The 22,912-nt window shown below is 41.8% G+C and overlaps 1 protein-coding gene across 2 annotated transcripts; it reads left to right on the top strand.

The window, feature by feature from the left end:
• Positions 1-332: 332 nt before the first annotated feature.
• Positions 333-21,392, top strand: LOC133502265 (glucoside xylosyltransferase 1-like). Of its 2 annotated transcripts, XM_061822871.1 has the most exons (8): positions 333-697; positions 1,047-1,139; positions 1,423-1,606; positions 3,117-3,248; positions 3,337-3,588; positions 5,752-5,875; positions 5,948-6,120; positions 11,458-21,392. In XM_061822871.1, exons 1-8 carry the CDS (start codon positions 486-488, stop codon positions 11,617-11,619), a joined length of 1,332 nt encoding a protein of 443 aa, XP_061678855.1. In that variant the 5' UTR covers positions 333-485; the 3' UTR covers positions 11,620-21,392. The 2 variants fall into 2 exon arrangements, with proteins under 2 accessions (XP_061678855.1, XP_061678856.1); XM_061822872.1 differs by lacking the exon at positions 1,047-1,139.
• The last annotated feature ends 1,520 nt before the right edge of the window (positions 21,393-22,912 follow it).

Genomic DNA, 22,912 nt, shown 5'->3' on the forward strand with positions numbered 1-22,912 from the left:
ATAGCACTATGCATTTTTATGGTAACTTTCTGGCAAGTATATCTAATGCATTGATTGGATGTGTAAAATCAACATTGCAAAACATTGCCAACTTTTTTATATGTAGTCCCAAAATATTTTAAACCTTCAATCCAATATTATCCATAACTACAATGACACTGGGCTGTAATTACAGGATTTTTTTTCAACTAACTTTTCTCGTTTGATATATGGCAACGTGATTATCAAATGGCATTTGTCAAAACTGTCCTCTCATTTATGTTTTTTTGCATTTCCTAATAAACACTTGGCAGCTGAGCGAGTGAAAGCATGTGCTGCAGTTGTAGGCGGGACCCGACGCTGTAATGGAACATAGCAACAGTCTCACCCGCTTATCTGCCCCAAGTTTTTGTCTTAACAAAGATTAGCTTTTGCTCGATGAAGTCAGTTTCTATGTGGGCGCGAGAGGTTAACCGACTTCGTTTCGAGAGCCCGCAGAACACAGGATGCGATGTTATTTGCGCGCATTGCTCCTGTGCACGGGCTTCACCTTTTTTTCGTCGTTCTACGTGATCAATCATCTCGCATCCACCCTGGAGGACGCCACCCGGCGGGGCCAGGATGAGCAGAGGACACCCGACGGAAAGAGTCGTCACACGGGGGACGGTGTCAGGAAAAGACCCGGATTGACAGGCCGCGGAGCTCGCGAGCAGGACAGGTAGCTCAAGCTACATTAGCCAAGTTAATTCAGCAGTAATATTCCCCTTATTAATTTTAGAAATCACAATTTTGACACCAAAAGGTTAACATTAAACTCAAAAGTGAATAATTTATTGAGGAAGCGACGTGTCGCGTCACACTGGGAAATGGGTTTGCACTTATAGTAGAGCAATCTTATTTATTGTCAGATGAATAATTCGCCAATTTCTTGTATCTTTAATGTATTTAAAACAACGCCACCTGTCAACAGCCAGCGTTTTAAGTCTTACTGCCACAATCCCCTCACACAATGGTTACGTTTAAGAGCCGAAAAACATCCAAAAGATATTTTTTTTCCACTGTGTCAGGTGTAAATCACTGTCAGTCTCTTACTGGAATCCGTACTGGAGACTACCTGCTGATGTTTGTGGACTGAACTGCTTTTCGGATTCATCCTTTAGGTATGACTGATTTCGTACATCTCTAAAATACTTAGGACTGCAATAAGCAGCATAAGATGCTTAAATTGCACAATCACAGTTATTGTGTTGCGCTTTACGGTTAAAGATTGTGAAGTGTCAATGACTCGGACTAGATGTGCATAATTACACGATAATAAGAGGAATAGCCCCAACTCCACCAAAAAAAAAAAAAAATAAAATTAAAAATAGTAATGGCATTTCCAACCCAGGGTTGATATCTGAACAGCTGCTGAGTCTAATTTAAATGTTTCTTGGCTGTTAGTGACAGGATAGACTCCGAAGTCAAAGACGGCGGCGATGATAGTAGTCACCTGGCCGTGGTGGCCTGCGGGCCTCGGTTGGAGGAGACGCTCACCATGCTCAAGTCTGCTGTCCTGTTCAGCAAAAAGCCTCTCAAGTTTTACATCTTCGCCGACGACGAGCTTCAGGCCGGCTTTCGAAATGCGGTGAGTGTCTAGTCCAATGACATGGCACAGATTAACACAGTCCAGTAAGATCCACAGTATATAAAAGCTGTACCAAAAAAAAAAAAACAAAAAAAAAAAACCCAACTTTTACAATGACAATGCCCAGTTTGGGTTGACGCATGCAGAGATATACATTTCACAAAGATAAATCATAAAACATATGACATTATCTAAATAGTTGTGGACTGAAATGCAGCTGATTTTGAAGTCACAAAATCACTACAAGCAGTTAAAGGTAAGCACAGGCATGAGATTTTTCCGCAGATTCGCGGAATTCCGAGTTTTTTCAGCTCAAATTGTCATTTTTGTGAAACGTGCAAATCCATTGAGAAAATTTAGGGCGATTGGGTAGGGTACGGTTTGACGTGGGCCAAGTCTGTGATCAAGACCGGCCGCCAGCATCTATCGGAGAAGCTCGTCGTGAAATTAGTCACAGATGAGATAGCGGAAAACGGCATTGCTACCTGTTTGCATTAAATTTGGTGTTTATAATGATGACAACATTCCGATTTCCGCCAGCCCTTTGGCGGTATTTCGTCGGTATTTTCACTCTGATGTTAACATTTCACAGAGAAGCATTCTGTTTACTACGGCATAGTTATAACTTATAGACATACGTACGTACGCATATGTTATCGAGAGGTCTGCACGTTTTGCCAGTATGGCGAAAGTCTTGGAACGAAAAGACGAAGATCGTGCCAGGGAAATTGATAAAAACCACGGGGTAAAAAACGGTTTCAGATGGGCATGGCTTGAAAAAAGTGTAACCGTGCAGATAGGAACAAAAACTGTATCAACATGTCTAACCGAACACATACAAAAAGTGGACGTTCCCAGCAAAGTTCTGTGCACTCTGTGTGCAGATAAGAATAAAAAATATCCAGGAGAATATCCAAACTAGCAAACACAAAGGTAACTTGCATGTAAATTTCTCAAATATTATATAATTGACAACTGTTAATAAGATTAGGCCTGTATCACTGGCCCTGTAGTTCACACATTTTATTTCACTCAGTCTACATTTTTATGTCTGGAGTTTGGCAAAATTATTTTGGTTGCATGGACTCATATTTTAAGTTTTCAAAATACTATGACTACCAGAGGTCACCATTTAATAGTATGTCGTAAAAAAATTTCATGCCCAAAGGGGTGTGCACCAGTGGTGTATCCACTACATAACTAGGTTATGAAATGTTGCCTCCACTAAAAGTGAGTGAGTTTGAAGACCTGCAATTATTTCTCCTTTCTATAGTTTAATCAGATAATATCAAGAAATCTTTTATGAAGACGCCTTGGAACTGTTTTAAACTGTGGGGTAAAAAAATGCTTTAATGGAATAGGTCAGGAATCACCATTTTTATGAAGAGGTTCACCATCATTCAACCTTACTCCACTGATGACTTGTGGACACATTGTACAAGCAACTGTTTTTTCAATTTATTATTTATGTTCAGTTATTTATTTTACTGATTGTCCTTTTTCTTTGAAGCTACACTCCTGGCCGACGTCTGTTCAAACCAGGTTTAACTTCACCGTCTACCCGATCACTTTCCCCAGCGGGAATGAGAAAGAATGGAAGAAGCTCTTCAAACCGTGTGCCTCTCAAAGGCTCTTTTTACCAGTAGGTTGATCCCTCATCTTGCTCACTAAACGGACATTTTAGAGAAATATTGCACTCTTAATTTTTTTTAAAAAATGTTTCTTTCCAGTTGATCCTGAAGGAGGTGGACTCGTTACTGTATGTGGACACAGATATCCTCTTCCTGCAGCCCGTGGAAGACATCTGGGTCTTCTTCTCCCAGTTCAACACGAGCCAGCTTGCTGCCATGGCGCCGGAGCACGAGGAGCCACGGATCGGCTGGTACAACCGCTTCGCCCGCCACGCTTACTACGGCACGACTGGCCTCAACTCCGGGGTCATGCTCATGAACATGACACGGCTCAGGGAAACCTTTTTTAAGGTGATTGTCAAATCGTATTGTAAAACGAATTATAGAAAATGGATATTCTTAGATTTGAAAACAGCCGTAATTAAACATAAATGTTATGAGGTGTTGAATTATATAAGTAACTCCTCTCCAAAAGTATTGGAAATGCAATGTCAATATCTCCATTTTTTTTGTATACTAAAGACATTCACAGTTATCACAACGTTTGTAATCCACTGCTCTTGTTGGATTGGTTGTACCGATTTTCCCTCTCCTCTCAGTTTCAAAATGGTTTGGCTTTCTCGCATTGACACCGCTCTGGTCTTCATGTTTGCGTAACAGGAAATGCCGTTTTAACAGGTGAAACCGAAATGCCAAAAGCAAGCACGAAGGTTGAAGCAATCTGAAAGGCAAACACCTGAGCAACTAGAAACACCCACTCAATGTTACAATACTTTTGCTCACTTGAAAAGTGGGTGGCTTAAAACAAAAGGCGCTCTGTCCTGAGTTTTTTAACACATCTAGATTTAATAACACAAAACTTCTTCTTCTTTTCCTTTCGGCTTGTCCCGATTAGGGGTCGTCGCAGCGTGTCATCTTTTTCCATCTAAGCCTATCTCGTGCATCTTCCTCTCTAACGCCCACTGTCCTCATGTACTCCTTCACAACATCCATCAGCCTTTTCTTTGGTCTTCCTCTCGCTCTCTTCCCTGGTAGCTCCATCCTTACCATCCTCTGACCAATTTCCTCACTCTCGCCACTGGACATGTCCAAACCATCGAAGTCTGTTCTCTCTCACCTTGTCTCCAAAACATCAAACTTTGGCTGTCCCTCTAATGAGTTCATTTCTAATCCTATCCAACCTGTTCACACCAAGCGAGGACCTCAACATCTTCATTTCTGCTACCTCCAGTTCTGCTTCCTGTTGTCTCTTCATCACCATTGTCTCTAACCCGTACATCATGGTCGGCCTCACCAATGTTTTATAGACTTTGCCCTTCATCCTAGCGGAGACTCTTCTGTCACATAGAACACCAGACACATTCCGCTAATTGTTCTACTCTGCTTGAACCCATTTCTTGACTTCCTTACCCCACTCTCCACTGCTCTGGATTGTTGACCCCAAGTATTTTAAGTCGTCCACCATTGCTTTGTCTTCTTCCTAGAGCTTCACTCTTCCCCCACCGCCCCTCTCCTTTATCCACATATACTCTGTTTTACTTTGGCCAATCTTCAATCCTCTCCTTTCCAGTGCGTGCCTCCATCTTTCTTATTGTTCCTCCACCTGCTCCCTGCTTTCATTGCCGATCACAATATCATCTGGGAATATCATGGTCCAAGGGGAATCCAGTCTAACCTCATCTGTCAGCCTATCCATTACTTCCGCAAACAGGAAGGGGCTCAGGGCGGATCCTTGATGCAGTCCCACCTCTACCTTAAATTCTTCTGACACATCTCACCGCTGTTCTGCTGCCCTCATCCATGTCCTGTACTATTCTAACATATTTCTCCGCCTCACTAGACTTCCGCATGCAGTACCACAGTTCCTCTCTTGGTACTCTGTCATCGGCTTTCTCTAGATCCACAAAAACACAATGTCACTCCTTCTGACCTTCTCAGGACTTTTCCACGAGCATCCTCAAGGCAAATAATGGATCTGTGTTACTCTTTCTAGACATGAAACCATACTGTTGCTCGCAGATACTTACTTCTATCCTGAGTCGAGCCTCCACTACTCTTTCTCATAACTTCATTGTGTGGCTCGTCATCTTTATTCCTCTGTCGTTTCCACAGTTTAGAACATCACCTTTGTTCTTAAAAATGGGTACTAGCTTGCTATGAAAAACCCTAATGTCTTCAGTATAAAACAAAAACAAAGGAATTTACTTGACTGTTCAATTACATTTGGAGGGGGTTTTAACATCAATGTGTATTTACAAGAAAACATTTTTTTTTAATTTTCTTTTTGTACACTAGAAAGATTTCAAAACTGTTAAATTGATAATAGTAGAGGTGTAGCTGCACTACCACAATTGTCCACGTGAGGTCAATGTCGTTCTATCCATAGCTGAAACTGGCCTTCTTTCCCTTTGTTTGAATGAAATATTGGTAGATTGATGTCATACTTTCAGCTATCATAGTTGCAGCTCAGGATAGTATTTTGTTTTCACTGGCTTTTCTACTGAATTCTTTCAGAACGATATGACAACAGTTGCGCTTCAATGGAGTGAAATGCTGATGCCCCTTCTTCAAAAGTACAAACTCAACATCACCTGGGGGGACCAAGACCTTCTCAATATCATATTTCATCACAACCCAGGTGAGCGCACACGCATTTGACAAGATGACAAGCGGTAGCTCATTAAAGTGAATTGGTATTGCACTATTACAGAATGCCTCTACGTGTTCCCCTGCCAGTGGAACTACCGTCCGGACCATTGCGTCTATGGTCTCAACTGTCACCAAGCTGAAAAAGATGGCGTTTTCATTCTCCACGGTAGCAGGGGAGTCTACCATAACGAAAAGCAGATGGCGTTTAGATTCGTTTATGAGGCCATCAAGCAGGTACAGACCACCTGATCTCAAGACATTTGAATAAATCAGAAGCAGTATCTTGTTATTAGTCTAGTTATATTGTAACAAGGTGGAGATGAGAACATCAAACCTCAGAAATGTGAGGCAATTGTGCTTACCACGAGTTGACGTTGCTGCTTGTATTCCAAATATTAATTTGTCCAAATCACCACTTTTTTTTGATAAAAAATGTCTAAGGCTTCGTGGACGTTTATGTTCATGAAGAGCTCTTTGGATTAGTCAACAATGTCTTAACTTTTAACAACTAATTTGACCGCTTGAGGGCTGCATGTGTACTTATTGACCTGCATTTGTTTCTTTTAAAGGGCGGTTATGTAGTTGGTTTATCAGACTTGATTGGGTGAAAACAAATAGAAATCATCTTATCAATATGTACTTCAAGCCCTTGCTTTTCTTAGTGCACAATCAATAGCATGTTAAACATTTCCATTACTTGCTCTGTAGCCACTCCTGAGTAATCAGCCCCACCAGTGGAACGCGTGCTTTGCCTGTGGAGATATAATACTAATTTTCCAGTGAGTTCATCTAATGTCTCTAAACTGAGCTGTGGAAATGGAAGTTGAAAAGGAACCTTCGTGAATGCACCACTCTGGCCAACATTTCAAACTCTTAAGTCATCCACTTTCCATGCCACTTGTCCTCATAAGGGTTCCAGCTCGTTTCGGGTGAGAGGGTACACCCGAGATTGGTGGCCAGGCAATTGCAGGGCTCAAAAAGAGCTCGTGCACCTAACATCATCAAATCACGTCACTGGCCGGAAGTGTCAGTCAAACAAACCATTCTTCAATGCTAAGTCGATTGGAGATGACACGAAAATGCGTCTCCTAGCACGGCGCCCAGAGTTTTGTCCGATACCGTTAAACATTTAGAAGGTGATAATAAACGAAGGTACGTGGAAAAATGAGAGACACTTGGCATAGAGGACCCTTATTTACTGCCGAAGTCTTTTTTTTTTTTGCCGATAAGAAATTGGACTATTACCCCGGTTCCGCTTGTCTTGGACAACTGGATCTACACATGTATCTGCTGAGTAAGTTGTCAAGATTTACACGGAAGAGTTTGAAAGTGTAGAAAAGTCTGGACGTATACAAATACTTTGTTGCTGGATGTGTTCTCAATCAAGTATAAATACCACATAATGATGGAGCCACTCAGATTTTTTCAATGCAAATACCAATATTTAAATAAATGACCCTGGTTTTCACAAACTCGCATTCATTAACGATGATTGGGAAAAAAAAAAAAGACAGCAAGTCAGATCCTCTGTGCACGAAGCGTGTTGCGGCCTCGCGTTTCACTTTGGTAAACGTCTCCGTGACTGATGTTTTTTTATAAATATGTATTGTTCTCAAATGAGTCCAATGCGTATTCAAAAAAACAAAAGATAGGCTTCAGCCCCCGTACACGAAAGCGCGTTGCGGCCACACGAACTTTGATAAACCTCTGTGTGACCGACGTTTTTTTTTTTTTTTTTTTTTTTGTTAAATACGCATTGGACTCATTTGATAAGAATGCATACTTGGAAAAAAAAAAGTCTGTCGGGCAGAGGTTTACCAAAGATTAACGTGTGACTGCAACAGTCTTCCGTGTACGTTGGAGACGACTCCCTGTTGTTTTTTTGTTTTTTTTCCCAATGCATTGTTCTCAAATGAGCCAACTTGGCATTACAAATACTTGTTGGGAATTTGAGATTGAGAAGAATAATTCCTACCTGAAGCGAAGTGATCGCTACATAGTCGTGTGAATTTGGTTGGGCGCCATCCATCCCTTTAAATTGCCGAAATTCATCAATCTTTTCTTGTCTTTTTAGCTGGTATTCTATAGAATGATCTCTTTGAATATCTGTCTTGTCTGTTGTAACAACCAAAAGCACAACAAGTCTCGGGCATTGTGAATATTCTGCTCCGGTTCAATGTCCCTCACACTATCGAGCAGCTCTTTTTGACTGCCAACATAGTGCCGGGAAAATGGTGACGTCACGTGCTGTACACTGTACAGTAGACAGACAACCATATTTACACCTAAGGACAATTTAGAGTCTTAACCACGACTAGTCCAGGCATGGTTTTGGAATATGGGAGGTACCAAGAGAAAGCCCGCGCTAGCAGGAAACGAGCATGCAAACTCGGCAGAGGGCAGCCATATCCCGTTATTGAACCCTCAACCTCAGAACTTTGAGGTGAACTGTGATTCCCATGTGCTATCAACTTGTCCACTGTGCTGCCCTAGAAAACATAATTCAAGTCAAAATAAAGCCAGTCATATTTATTTACTCATGGTACACAAAGTCCCATTCGGGTTCAGCCTTGTGGCTTTCACCCGCCAGCCACCATTAGAGAGACACAGTTAGCGGGTAAGGTCTCTTCCCCGCAGCCTTCACGGGTCGCCTTCGATCTGCTCATGTTGATTCCCCGCTCACCAGTCAACAAGCAGGCAGCAATCAGGGGAGTAAAAAGAGGGGCTTCATTAGCTGGTCTCCATCCATTACCGCCACAGGCTCCAGCCCGGCAGCCACCAGCGCTGGCTCGGGTTCTCAGCCATTAAGTAAACGAGCGGGTTTCATTACGGAGCACTCGGCCCCTCGCTCCTCCATCCGTCTCTCTGACAGAGCAAACCTTCATCCATTGTGGCGCAAAGCAGACTTGTGCACAGCTCACTGGTTAGTGTGACGCATGTAGTATTTCAATTAGATTCTCAAGCAATCACTGCAGTTGAATTTCGTGCGATGGCACCAGTTGCAAATTGCACAACAACTTCAGTCAAAATACATTACATACATTATTCGCGGTAGCGTAGGATTTTGCAGTGATCATTTTCCCCCAGGGCTTAATCGTGTTACTGCAGACTCATAGCAATAATCCCGAGCCAGGAGCTTCGAGTGCGCACCAGAAAGAAAATGAAGTTAGGGATTCATTTCGCACTTAAAACAAAAAAAAAGAAGGTATAGTGCAGTGTAACTTGCTTACACAACTGCATATATACGGTACAGGAAATATTAATTTAATATAGCCTCCCGCTGCTAGTTAGGAGGATCTGGGCAAGGCAGCATTATTTACATAATGCGTTTTGTACACATTGTACTAGATCTAATCCAAGTGTATAATTTTTTTCATCATTACATCACATAAAACAGAGTTCAAACGTGACACATTTTCAATTTTCTACTGTCCAATTATGTGTGTTTTAAATGATTCACTAGAACAGTCCATAGAGCTCATGCATGTGACGTCACAGTTTGCACGGCGCCATATTGCCGGCCAATTCTAGCTGCTCTGGACTGCAGTAGCCGTTGAACCAGAGCAGATTTTTCAAATTGCCCGAGACCTGTTGTGCTGTTGGTTGTCACAACAGATGAGACAGATATTCAAAGAGATCATTCTATGGAATACCAGCTGGAAAGACCAGAAAAGATCGATGGATTTCAGAAAATAAACGTGATGGATGGTTCCCAAACGAAATACGCACACGCCTGTGTAGCGATCGCTTCACTTCGGGTAGGAATTATTCTTCTCATTCTCAATTTCATTTGAGGACAATGGGTATTTAAAAAAAGAAAATAAACCACCTGTTGCAGCAGAGAGTGGCCGCAATCGCTTCTGTGTACGTTCCGTGGAGATGACTACATCCTCTTTTTTTTTTTTTTAAATCATAGTTAATGAATGAGAGTTTGTGTAAATCCAGGGGTTATTTATTTAAATATTGGCATTTATATTGAATACTGGTTGAAAAGATCGATGGATTCCGGCAAAGGTTAACGTGTAGCCGAATACGCTTCCGCGTTCACAAGCCGTCAACAACGTCACTATGTCGGATTTATTCCAACGAAGTATTTGTATGTGTCCAGACTTTTATACGCTTTCAAACTTTTCTGTGTAAATCTTAACGATTTACTCACCACATACATGTTTATATCCAGTTGTCCAAGACAAGCGGAAGCGAATTAAAAGTCCAATTTCTTATCGGCAAATACATGGAGTTCGGCATTAAATATGGGTCCTCTATGCCAAGTGTCAATCATTTTTCCACGTACCTTCGTTTATTATCACCTTCTAAATGTTTGACGGTATCGGTAAAAACTCTGTCCACCGTGCTCAACGACATTTTCGTTTCGTCTCAATGGACTTAGCATTGAACAATGCTTTGTTTGAACGGCAATATGGCCAGTGACGTGACTTCGGTGACGTAGGTGCACAAGCTCTATACAGTATAGACAGGTTGCAATGTTTCATCCCGTTGTGATCACGTAAGTTTCAGGATTTACCATTTCAAAATGGGCAGCGACAAGCTACTGGTGGTCGACACGTGGCTAAAAATCTGAGACTTTATCGTGTCGTCCTATACAATAATCAGTTGGACTGAAAAAACTCCTGTAGGAGTAAAAAAATAAAAATAAAAAATTGAGACTTAAGAGCATTTCATCCCCGGTTACAAGCTGTTTTATGTCACAGTGTTATTAGCACTTCCTATTGCTCCAGTTCGTCAAGCCCACTCACAATTTGTTCCCACTCAGTCCTTTGGGGACAGGATCCTAAAGCCTACAGGAGGCAATTTCGAAGGAAACTTTCATTTCCCTCCTTAGTCAGCCTCATGTCTCCAGGCAGCCTCTGCCATCCAGCAGAGGCGCTTGCAATAAAGGGCACTACCATTACCCCAGTCCGGCCCACAAAAGAGTTGTAAAATCTTTTGTGCTGATGCTAGTTAGAGGCATCCTGATGGTGATGCGGACGACGCAGCGGCAGCATCCACATAAAAATCGATGTTAAGCTGTTAATGGTGCCGTAAAGCCTGTGGCACTGTATGAAAGATAATAAAGAAAGTGTGCTTTGAGTAACCTAATGCGTGGCCAAACAGGAGTCAAATGAGGTGCCGTAAAAGTGCGATTGCTTCGTATTTACAGGCGAGCAGTAAAAGAATGAACGCAAAAAGTCAACATAATTTTTCTCAATATTATACTGTCTGGAAGTTTCATCATGGTTGGTTCATGGTGTTATTATTAAGGTGACAGTAGGTTGGCACAGTGCTGCTCTTTTTTCACCAACACCATCACACCTCTAAACATTTTTCCTCCTGGTACACTTGATTCATATTCATCATTCAGACACATCTTGGATTGGAAAGAGGAGTCAAATGCAGAATGTGTTCACAGTCTTACATTACAGCTTTAAAAAATGTATTAGAAAAACAAAAAGGAAAAACCAATAAAAGATGGTTCTGAAGTGTAGTTGCTGTTGCAAATAGTTTCCATAAACATTGTAATCCATCTGAGCAGATAAAAAGGATTCACGATGACTCCACCTTCTATTACAGTACCCCTTTGGTGAGAACATGGAGACCTCACTGCTTCAGCCGCTTGAAGAGTCTCTCCAGACCACCACCCCGACTTACTGTGGACGGCAGAGCCACCTGTTCACCAAGAGGCTCAAACAAAGTATTGCATCTGTTCAACAGGAGGTCAGGCGGGGCAGATGAGCTGCGTTAGATTAGTTATAAACACAGAGCAACGTCGTACTCTCTCTTGGCAATCCGAACGTTTGTATAGTGATGGTCACTCCGACGTACGTACGTATTTAAGTTCTGCATGCTCCGTCCCACCCACCACTGGCAGGTGTTTGAAGAGGTGCGCAGTGCACAAGCACATCAATGTTGATGTCACAAAATGGACCTTTCCGATGGCAATTTTAAGCTCCGCCTCCTTAGCCATGTCCCACAAGCTGACAAAATGGCGAAACGTTGGCGATCGATGCAAAAAAAAGTTTGACGCCTCACAAACTTCAAACTTCATATTGAAATCCAACAGTGGAATCGTACTGCACACCTAAAGCAGGGCAAGTACTTTTTACTAGGAAGGATCACGACTAATACCATTGTAGACGTCATAACTGAGTGGGTGTATTCATTTGACTTGGCTCGTAATGGAAGCCAGTGCTCTGTCTTAAAAGTCCGATGTGCTACAAATGGGCAAATAGACATTTCTCTTGCATGAGATCGCGTATTTACCTATCACTAGCCCGACTCGTCGGCATAAAACATTACACACTTCATTCAGCAGGTCAGTGATACATTAACAAAGTGAAAGTTGTTCTCCTGCAATGTATAAAGCGCTCATAATAATTCAATCAAACTCAAAGAAGATACTTCTCCCTCACTTACCTTCTAACATACAGCCTAGTGTTTGTTGATATTGTCCACATTTAGTTTTACGTGCCGTCTTCCGCGACCCTTAATCCATCGCAGACACTTCGTCTACTGGGTTTTAGGGTTTGGAAAATGAATCAACCGGGCCCCTTGTAACCTAGCAGGACATCTTTCATCAGAATTGCACATTCCCCAAGCGCATCTTAGGACCATTTTCTTCGTAACATTAACTTTTCCAAGCGCACGCTACTGACAACCACCATTGCTTGTGGGACAATACGGCGAGAGGGGCGTGTCAAGCCAGGAGTGAAGACAATGCGGCTATCTGATTGGCTATTATCGTACGAGTGACTGACAGGTCGGAAAGGTCCATTACTTCAATGCCATGCCTCCTCTTGCCAGTTAGTCATAATAACCGCCATGCACAATAGAAGTAAACAGAACCACTAGAAATATGTCAGGAAAGTTGCAGGACAGAGTTGTGTAATGATGCGCTGAAGGGGAGAACATGCAAACTCCGCATCAAAAGCAAAGCAATTTCGCATAGCGCATTTCATACACAAGGTGACTCAATGCGCTTTACCGAAAGCCCTCAAGTGACGAGTCAACCGTGTTGGTAGATGCGCTAACCACGTGCTCCACTTTGCTCGCACAAAATATTTTATTGTGGAGATACGGTAAATAAAAAGACGGGGACACGGAATCAGGCATGTCACTTTACTGATGCAAAATGGTTTTCACATCAAACAGCCAAGGACTCCCTTTGATGTTTCATCTCCTGCCCCTCCCTTGAACAGTCACGCGCCTGGTGAATGTCTCCCTCATGTGAGTCACCACATTATCACGATATTTACCCAGCAAAAAAAATATGTCAGCCGTCCATAACGCGATACACACAAATGTAACTGAACTTATGGATACAATTGTCTTGCTTACTAAAGTGAAAAAAATGTTCTTAATATAAAGCTTTTCAGTCACAGCATTTTGAAAATAATAGAAAGATGATGTACTCAAAGTGCTGTTTCCCCCTCAGCCCCCCACTCACTCTCCACAGGCAATAGAAAATAAGTATTATACCAAATAAAAATGCAACACAAACTAAATGACTCCTGAGGAATACCAGGTGCTGGATTGGGCAGTCGTCTCAAGGAAAAAGTGCAAATTACAGAAAGCACAATTGCGTCCTAATGTCCCGCGTGGCAGTGAGAGCTCTGAAAAGAAAAAAGAAAGAAAGGTTGACCTGTGTCTTTCATACCATTTTTACATACCGAGTGGTCTAATGAGCCTTTTTCTTTTGTGCCGTTTGAGAGGTTCCACAGTGTTCTTCAAAGATTTTTCCCTTCAGAACATTTGGTATACGCAGGCCAAAAGGCTGCATGACAAACAGGCTCAAGCCTACTGAATTATTATTTGTTTACAACTTTCTTACTGTGTAAATTGGCTTGGTAGCCACACGCAACTTGCTTAATTTTTCATGTTTTCAAGCGCTGGTTCATATAAAACACCAACATCACCCCCTTAAAAAAAACAAGTAGAGGAAAAAAAACTGTTTAGAGTACTTTGCTTCTGCAGAAATGATTAATTTTACAACAGAACAGGCACTTTGAGACAATCAGGTTATTTTTTAAGAGTTATAATCGCAATAATGTCATGATGATCACTTTGCGCATTTAGCCTAAGGTTTTCAGAAACTCAGTAGGGGATATATTAGTTGTCCTATAAGGAGAAACTGCTTTGTAATTGAACTTTTTAAGCCGCTGTAGTACAAAGACAAGACCATGAATGTACGTGTTAAATATTGCCTGCCTGTTACCTCCTCACGTATTGAAATGAGTATGATTTGATCGTTTTCATGTGCAATAAATCTCAAAACAGTACAACGAACAAATGATGCTAGCATTAAACAGTATCCTGGCTGAGCCACTATAATTTCAGAACATGCACCCATAAAAATCTAATTTTCTTGTAATTTCAAAAGGCACACAAACATTGTTTTTAAATAATTCTCGTTTAACTGGAGAATGTGTTCAGAGGTACTGGGTAGCTTTAATATAGTATGAAAATAGAAATGTAAAATGTATGTATGTATTTGGTTTCTACAGTACAGTATTTAAAATGGCCTGCCATTGTGACTGCCTTGTGTGTTGATTACTTTTAAGCGTATACTGTATAGTATCGTCTCAATGAATGTAAGTGGCTCAGAAAATGGATGGATGGATGGAGTGTTTCCCTCCCCAAGGCTAAGTTGACACGATGTTCCTGGCAGGCACGGCAGCCCTGTTTTCCCCAAAATGTAGCATGCTATGGGATTTTGGCTTATTTTCCCGTTCCGTATATACAGTAAATCTTGCTAAATTTTCTCACAGTCAATCACGGTGTTTATGGTGGGCCTTGTCTCAACGGGCCTGCTAATTTCTCGAGGATCAAAGTCGCGTTATGTTTCAGCCCAGTGTTGTTGCCAAAATATCCGTTTTCAAAGTTGTGGCGCAAACCCATTGCCCAGCTGTCTGGGTTCACCCTAAGTTACTACTTACTTACAGAGGTGGGGAGTAGTGAGCTAGAGTTACATTATTACATTTACTGTATTTTCCGCACTATAAGGCACACCGCATTATAAGGCGCACCTTCAATGAATGGCCCATTCCAAAACTTTTTCCACATATAAGGCGCATAGAATATACACTACAGTAGAGGCTGGTGTTAGGTTATGCATCCATTAGATGGAGCTGCACTAAAGGCTCAATATTGATCCATATATAAGGCGCATCGGATTATCAGGCGCACCATCGGCTTTTGAGAAAATTCAAGGCTTTTAGGTGCGCCTTATAGTGCGGAAAATACGGCACTCAAGTATCATTTTCTATCAACTGTATTTTTCAGAATACTTTAAATACATTGTGCTTTTTAATTTTAATTAATTTAATTTAAATTTTCGAGTATTTGTGAAGAAGGATCAGTAGTTTTACTCCGTTGCCATGAAATGAATAATTTTTCACTCATCAGATGACACGAGGCAGTCACATGACCGTGTACTTCTCGAGCCATTCAAAATGACTCATTTTGGAGGGGAAAAACAGCCGTGCAACTCTGTTCTTCAGACTCCAAAACCCAACATCTTTATCATGCAGCTCTTAAAAATTGTGACTGCTCAAACTTGCCTTTTTCAGCCCAATTCAAACTTGTGAAAACACCTTGGAGTCGTTTCCTTTGTTGTTTTGGCAGTGGATATGCCAAAATTAGCACTATCATCCCTATGGTGTCACACACGCAAGTCTGGTCTGCCTGCAGCTTCATAAAGTCATTTAATTGAATCAAGGAAATGTTTCTGTTGGGCCCAATTTTTCAGGCAATTAAAAATGAACCCGACAACACAGCCTGTCACGTTTGCTCTTGCGTTGTCTCACGCCATCCCGTTTTATCCACAATGCCCTAAAAAAAGGGGTTGCTATGGCCGCCACGAACATAGTGTAGGTACAGCATCAGCTAAAACCAAACATATTTTTGTGAAATAGAAAACTTGTGTGAACAGAATGTTTTTGAATTTTTATATGCTGTAATCCCCATTAAACTGTTGTTTTATCGGTTAGCGGTATCAGTTAGATTTCCTGGTGGGATACATTACGGTCATACACGACCGTTCCTCAACATTTTACAATTTCTGTAGTCGTATGGTGTAAAACACAAAAGCCTTTCAGGAGCAGCATTAATTGCACACACACGCGCGCGTGCTGTCCCCATAACGAGGAGCATTCATCTTTGAAGCGGCAATTAAATAAGAGGAAATCAGTGTGTCATGACTTGAAAAAATGCTAAAAGCTGATTAAGAAGGCGGAAAATATGTCGGCATCCGTTGCCCCCCCGGCCCTGCATTTGCACAAGCCGATTGACATACGGCAGATGCCTCGAAATCGGCAACGCGATGAATTTCAAACACTTTCTACCCTAAGAAGCTGTTAAATATTTCAGTTTTTGACAGGGAAGTGTGGTGTGTGTGTGTGTGTGTGTGTGTGTGGCGGGGGGCTGATATCTACAATAACCAAGAGTTGCAAAAAGAATTCACAACTCGTGGTAAGCCATACCTTAAACTTTCTTGAGGCAAAGTCTATATAGGCCGGACATGGTCAAGTGATTAAAAGCGCAAGGGAGGTCCATTAGTGTGTCACTTTAAATTATATCAGTGCAAAAAAAAAAAAAAAAGAAAAAAAATACGTGTACCCTGTAGCAAGATGAATGAGGAGAATCTCAACGTAAACGTGGTTGACTTTCAAGGGGGACGCTAATGCTGCTACAACCTGGTTAGACTCCCCCCCACACACCCCCTGAGAATGATGCTGAACGAGATCTCATTCAGTCTTACAGGAACAGCCACTAGATTATTCATGTTATTGCTTGCACCACTTGGCCTCTCTATTGCTCAATAACGATCTTTAAAGCCCGGGCATAAATTAAAACAGAGACTGACAGGGAGAATAAAATGGGTCGCAAAGTTAGGAATATGCAATATGAGCGGGCGAGAAAGGTCATCAAAGGCAGTATGTACTGTCTGTTTTCTCATAAGCAGTAAAACAAAAACAAAAAAAAAAAGACTTTTGTGAGAGCTCAACATCCAATTCTAAAAACCTCAAGGGGAAGCGGTAAGTAATATTTAACCTAAAAAATGCTCATAAGGTCCAAAATATAAACATCCTGGAGGACGTTATAAAAAGTGATCGAAGAACGTGTCCCTACCGCTGCACTGAAATATACATCTTTTAGCTATAAAAGATGCATAAAAACTCCGTGATTCATATACTGTGAATAGATATGTCAGTATGGGGTAATTTGGGCATAAAAAGTTTATGAAACTAAGTCCATTACTAGCAAAATATTGCGCAGTGGGTCTTGTAATGTTTGCTGGGTAATGTTTATGATTTGTTGTTGTTGACAAACTTGTGGGGATTCTGCCTGGGCACGACAGAGAGCAAATATTATGAGCCACTCAATATTTAATCAAATAATGCAGCTTTTAAAATTCAGACGGTCTCCAATTGATGTCTCAGGTAGGTTTTTACTCATGCTGTGCAATATAACAAACGTTGCTTGTAGGTTTGCATTTTAATGGATTTTTAATGCCATTTCGTCTTTAAACACTCGCTAATGAGGCAGCGAGTATGTAAACAGTGTTAAATCTACTTCTCTGTGCATCTTTTCTGGCTACTTTTTACACTGCAGTGGTCATTTTCATCAGCATTTTATTTGTCCACACTTTTAATTGCATCTGTAAATCAGCCTTAAAAGCAAATCATGAACCATAATTTTTCAGCCTACGAGCCCCAGCTTTTTTCACACGCTTTCAACCCTGCGGTGTATGCGGTGATGCGGCTAATTTGTGCATTTTTTACCTAACGGCCGCAAGAGGGCACTCGAGCGGAAAAGGTAAGAATGAGACCGGTGGAATATATGTGGCGAGGAAGTGACTTTTACCGGCCCTGTTAGTGCTGCGCTAGAGTTAGCACTGTACTAGCGTGTTACTGCCGTGTCTCAGTGATATTTACCGGTAAGTTTTATTTTAACTGGCCCTGTTAGCGTTAGCACTAGCGCCAAGCTAGCTTTAAACTCTTTCTTTGTACTGTATTTGTCTGTAAATATCTCGTGATTCAATGTGGGCACTTGCGGCTTTTACACGACTGCGGCGTATGTATGTACCAAATGGTACTTACTTTACAAATGTACTCGGTGAGGCTCTGTAGGCCAGGAATTACAGTAATTTACCCCACAGCGGCTAGGCGTAGATCCTTCCTCAAAGTAGCAGAGCAGGCTGAGAAAACATGCACATGCAAATAAAATGATATAATTAGCAGAATGCCCATGCCTGGACATAATCATCACGCCAGGTGAGAAAATGCCACACTTCAATTCATGATCTGACAGAATGATCGAAAACGGTTATCCACACAGATGCCGGTTTTGGAAGTCCTACTATTTCTTTCCGAGTGGTGGGTAGTGTCTAAACATTACAAAATACACTCATTGGTGACTTTGTTATGAACACGGCTATGAAAGTTCGGGAGAGAAAGAAGTGTGCATGAAAAAAAAAAAGCCTGAAAAAAAAAATCTGAGTGAGTTGTGTGCTGCAAACAAAAGCCTGAAAACGAAGCACAGCATTAAAATGACAACAGCAGTCACTCACATTTGAAAAATGTACGGGTGTGGTCAGTCACGCCCGCAGATATAAAGTTACGGGTGTGGTTCACCAGTCATGCCCGCAAATATAAAGTTGCAGGTGTGTGTTCTGTTTGTAATTATGAGTGTATCCCTTTAAGAGCGGAGGGCGGCGGAAGTTGAAGTAGGCTGAGCAGCAGCTAGTTAGAGACGTCTGTCAGTGGTTCACTGCGCTCGATCGGTTTTCATGTGTGCTGAGAGTGCGCGACAAGTGCGCAGTTGCGGAGCTTAGGGGGAACATTGGTCAAGACTGCACAAAATAAGCAACGTTTTTCAATATCTATGTATTTCTACTTGTAACAAATTTTACGGACGTGATATTTCGGTCTCTTCTGTGCAGATTTGTGAGTGTGATGGCGCGCGGGCACATAACCACCCGTCAAATCACAGCGGCTGCAACAGTGGACAATAATACAAAAAAAAAGGCCTGAAAAAGAAGCACCAAAGTAAACAAGAGCATTGAGCTGCACAAAATCTTAAAAAGAAAACAAGACGATCATTTCGTACTTAGCTGTATCTGTGCCTAATGTTGTGACCGGTAAATGTATGACTTTAACGTGTCCTTTCACGAGCGAGCGACATTCCGGAACGCCGAGCGCGAACCACATTTACGGCACGCTGCCCTCAGAGCTACGCGGTGCGGCTCAAGAAATAATCCACCGCCAACCTTAGCCAAATGTTGCCGCCCGCTCTCCTCACAGTCCATAAACAACCACGCAAAGAGCATCCACGCTGACCCGGGGGGGCTATCGCCTCTGCCGACATCGCCCGTGCAGATATTGAGACATGTTTTATGGATGCATAATATTCAAACACAGAAACATAAGGATGTTATTATACAGACTCTCGTATATTGTTTTTTGTTTTGTTTTTTTACGGTGTGTTTGGCGCAAATGTCACGGAGACGGAGCATTGGCAATGCTCTCGTAATACCGTCTGTATTACCGCTCATAAAAGAGCAGATCAATCACTTGAGCTGTCCTTTTCCCCCCTGATAAAACGTCTCATCAATGATCCCCCTCCCAACGCTTTAAAGCTGAAGGACCGCCGCTAAGAATCCATGCCGTGCCACGCATTGTTAGCGAACAATATGCTACGTCTTTCTGCATGTTACACTTCCTTGATTAGATCGAAGACTTTTTCAATTGTCAAATAAAATACTCCCAGTTACTTACAGTACTTTATTAAACAGTTAAATATTCCACATTTCCCTGCCATTCACACTTCTGCAGTTTCAACTATGTAAACGTCCAACCAAAATTGTGACCTGCTGTAGCCGTAACCCCACCGCCTTAGGACTGGCCCGCACATCGAGATTTAATCATGATAATTATTGACGCTTATCAAGATGAACATACCATAATTTCTCAACTATAATGCGTCCTTAAGTATGATGTGCACCCCCAAAGTTGACCTAAAAAAAAAAAAAAAAAAAAAAAATCAGGAAAACCCTTCTACCAATGTACAATCCGCACCACCAATTTATATTTTGTTAGGTTTATACTTGTATTGTTTTTCAAAAACTGGACAACAATCATAAATAATAATCATTCTGCATGTGCTGATGTAGCGGTAATATATAACTCGGGACGCGCTTGTCCCCGTCCTTGTAATTGTCAGAAGAGAATCCCTGAACCTACTAAAATAAATGCACAATGATAGGATAACATTTTACTAATACTGTTGATAACACATATTACAGTCTTAAAAATAACGATTAACACTGTTTAACTTAAACATATTTGTGCATAAAATGTTTGTGCATTGTGCATTTTATCTTGTACATTACACATCCTTGGCCAAGATTTCAAAAGAAGCATCTGACTCATCGCCAATCTGAAAAATATTCACGGTAGCTACCTTTGGTGCATCACTGTCAAACTCATCATTGATGAATTGGTACAGTTCCGGTACCTCTTGCATTGATTCATGAACATCCCATCTTGCGCCCAACGCATGTCATCATCTGTGCCATCCATAGCGTTTGTGAGGAGACGTTTTTTTTTAATCCCAAGACTTTGGGTTGAGCGGCGCAGGCTCTCCACCTCCATCTGGCGCCAATCTGGAGCAGCCTTCCTAGAGCGTCTAGTTGCTATCAAAACAACGTGAGCTCAAACAACATAGAAACGAGCATAATGGCCACATTTTTTTTAAAAAGTGAGCATTCCAATTGTGTACTTTTTAATGGACTCGATTATGCTGGTACTACGTAGTTTGAGCTCACGCTGTTTTGATAACGACCTGAAGGCATTGGGCTCTCGTAGTTTTGTATTGCCGCACTGCTTCCCGGTTCCTCGCGTCAGCGAAGACACATTTCTTTTAAAAGCGGCTGCACAACTAGTCGTTGTAATCGACATTCTTTTGTCTTAGTTTAAGTTAAAACAAACTCACGGGCAGTCGTTTCAACAAACATGCTACGCTAACAATTGTGAAATCCAAAGTTCACCCGAGGGAGAAAGAGAGCTCAGGTTTGTGGTGCACATTACCGTAATATATATAAATGTGTCACATAAGACATTGAATATCATATCGAAATGTATATGTATACCTTTTTTACCACTCTGTGTAACTGTATACGACTATATAATGGGATTGTATTTTTTAATTTTTCATCCGTACCTAAATATAATGCGCTCTATTAACTTTTTGCAAATTTTTTTTTTTTAAATTGCGCATTATTTTTAAGAAAGTACAGTATTTCCTCAATCAATAAATGACTCACTGCAGACAGAGTTTAGGAAGACTACGTGGATTTGGTTTCAGGGGGCAGGGCGTTGGTATGAGGGAGGCATGCGCCCCCTTTCACACCAGCGGATAGCCGGCCCCGCTGCAATCATTAGATTTTCTCGAATGACTGTATCGTGATATTTTTGAGAGATGAATCAATCTTGTAACTATAAATTGTTTACTGCACCATCGTTGTGACTTGCATTTTTATTGATCTTCGACAATTTGCTTTATAATTGCATCCAAGACGCCAAACTTTGGTCTTTGTTGTTGTTCTCCAATGTGAGTTGCCCTTTTTTCCCCTCTCACTTCTGCACAGAACCCCCCCGAGAGTCCTCAACCCCACGCTGGAGGTCATTTAATTGTCTTCCATGCGCATCCCTTCTCGGTGGCATTTCCTAATGAATCTATTGCCGCACAAACACGCAGGCAGTTTGCTTCATTGACTATCGGCACGGCTCGACCTGCGTGAGGAACCTTTAATTGTTTCCCCCCCCCGAAGTCTGACAGCTGACGACACATGATGGATTTGCCTGAATGTTTATCGGTGACACGCAAAAAGGGGCAATCTCTCTAAACCTTGAGAAAGCATTCACGGTCAAACGAGAAGTTCTCTGAGATGCAACTAGCAAACACTTCGGCTTAGCGTAGCGTGTGGAAATCCCTGCGGCTAAATGGGCTGTTCGAAAAACTCCACAATTCAGTACGAATCTCTCCCCCGCCTAATAAACCTTTGGCTGTGAAGGAAGCGTTAAATGAGCTGGGCTTTGTGCAAACACATGCCTCTCACATGAAAACTTATTGCAAAAACCTGATCTCCAGACCTAATTCACCCAATACCGCTTCCTACCACTCTTGATACTCATGAGTCAATGTGGCAGATTAATCAGAAATATTACAGCAACAATGCAATTTAAGGGTGTATGCATAATGAGCTGTGCAGATTCAGCCCAAGTATGTGGGATAAATGGCTCCCCGAAAGTCATTTTTCAGGACCCCGTCATTACTTCCAAGGGCACTTTGACCAGGAAAGACCAATTTGGACCCTCATCAAAGTCATTACTATTAGTAATGCATTCTTGGGGCATGAAAGGGCCTTTTTTTTTTTTTTGCCTGCGGGATGACTGATTGTCAGCAGACATTAATCGTATACTTCAAGAAAATCTTATTCTGTAGATGCATAAAAGGTTGATCATCTGAGTTGGAAAGGTCCATTTGTGTCCACGTTGTGTAATCTTGAAATGGGCTGTTTTTAGATGATTACACGGTCCGGCAGGCAGCGACCTGATCAAGAAATCACGCAAAGTGTTCGCCAAGGGCCGCGACAACTCCACAAATGTAACTCCGCAAAGTCCAATTATCTCGCAACGCCTCGTGCCAGCTTGCCTCGCCTCAAGGAGCCACCGCGACTGCGCTTTTGTGACTTAATCAGTCTCTTTTGCCCACAGCCACCGTGTTCCACTTACAGTGTTACATCCTCTGCAATTGGAACTTGTACGACATGACATACGGTCTCCGAACTGCATCGGTTTGTCTCCAGAAAGCAGAAATAAATCTATGAGAAGCGATGCCAGATGACGTCATAATAGAGCAGCAGTCATTGGGTCGCACCTAAAGAAAATTAAAGGGCCACTGTCATGAAATGCATGATTTTTAGGATGCTATTAATGAAAAAACGGCAGCCGGTATGGACCCATCC

Source organism: Syngnathoides biaculeatus, chromosome 6 (genome assembly GCF_019802595.1).
Source record: "Syngnathoides biaculeatus isolate LvHL_M chromosome 6, ASM1980259v1, whole genome shotgun sequence".
Classification (NCBI taxonomy): Eukaryota; Metazoa; Chordata; class Actinopteri; order Syngnathiformes; family Syngnathidae; genus Syngnathoides; species Syngnathoides biaculeatus.

Excerpts from the sequence above, each read along its gene's own strand:
- LOC133502265 (XM_061822871.1), top strand. The coding sequence starts at position 486 with ATGCGATGTTATTTGCGCGCATTGCTCCTGTGCACGGGCTTCACCTTT. Across the intron at positions 698-1,046 it reads GGAGCTCGCGAGCAGGACAG|GTGTAAATCACTGTCAGTCT; the intron begins GTAGCTCAAGCT and ends CCACTGTGTCAG. Across the intron at positions 3,249-3,336 it reads CTCAAAGGCTCTTTTTACCA|TTGATCCTGAAGGAGGTGGA; the intron begins GTAGGTTGATCC and ends GTTTCTTTCCAG.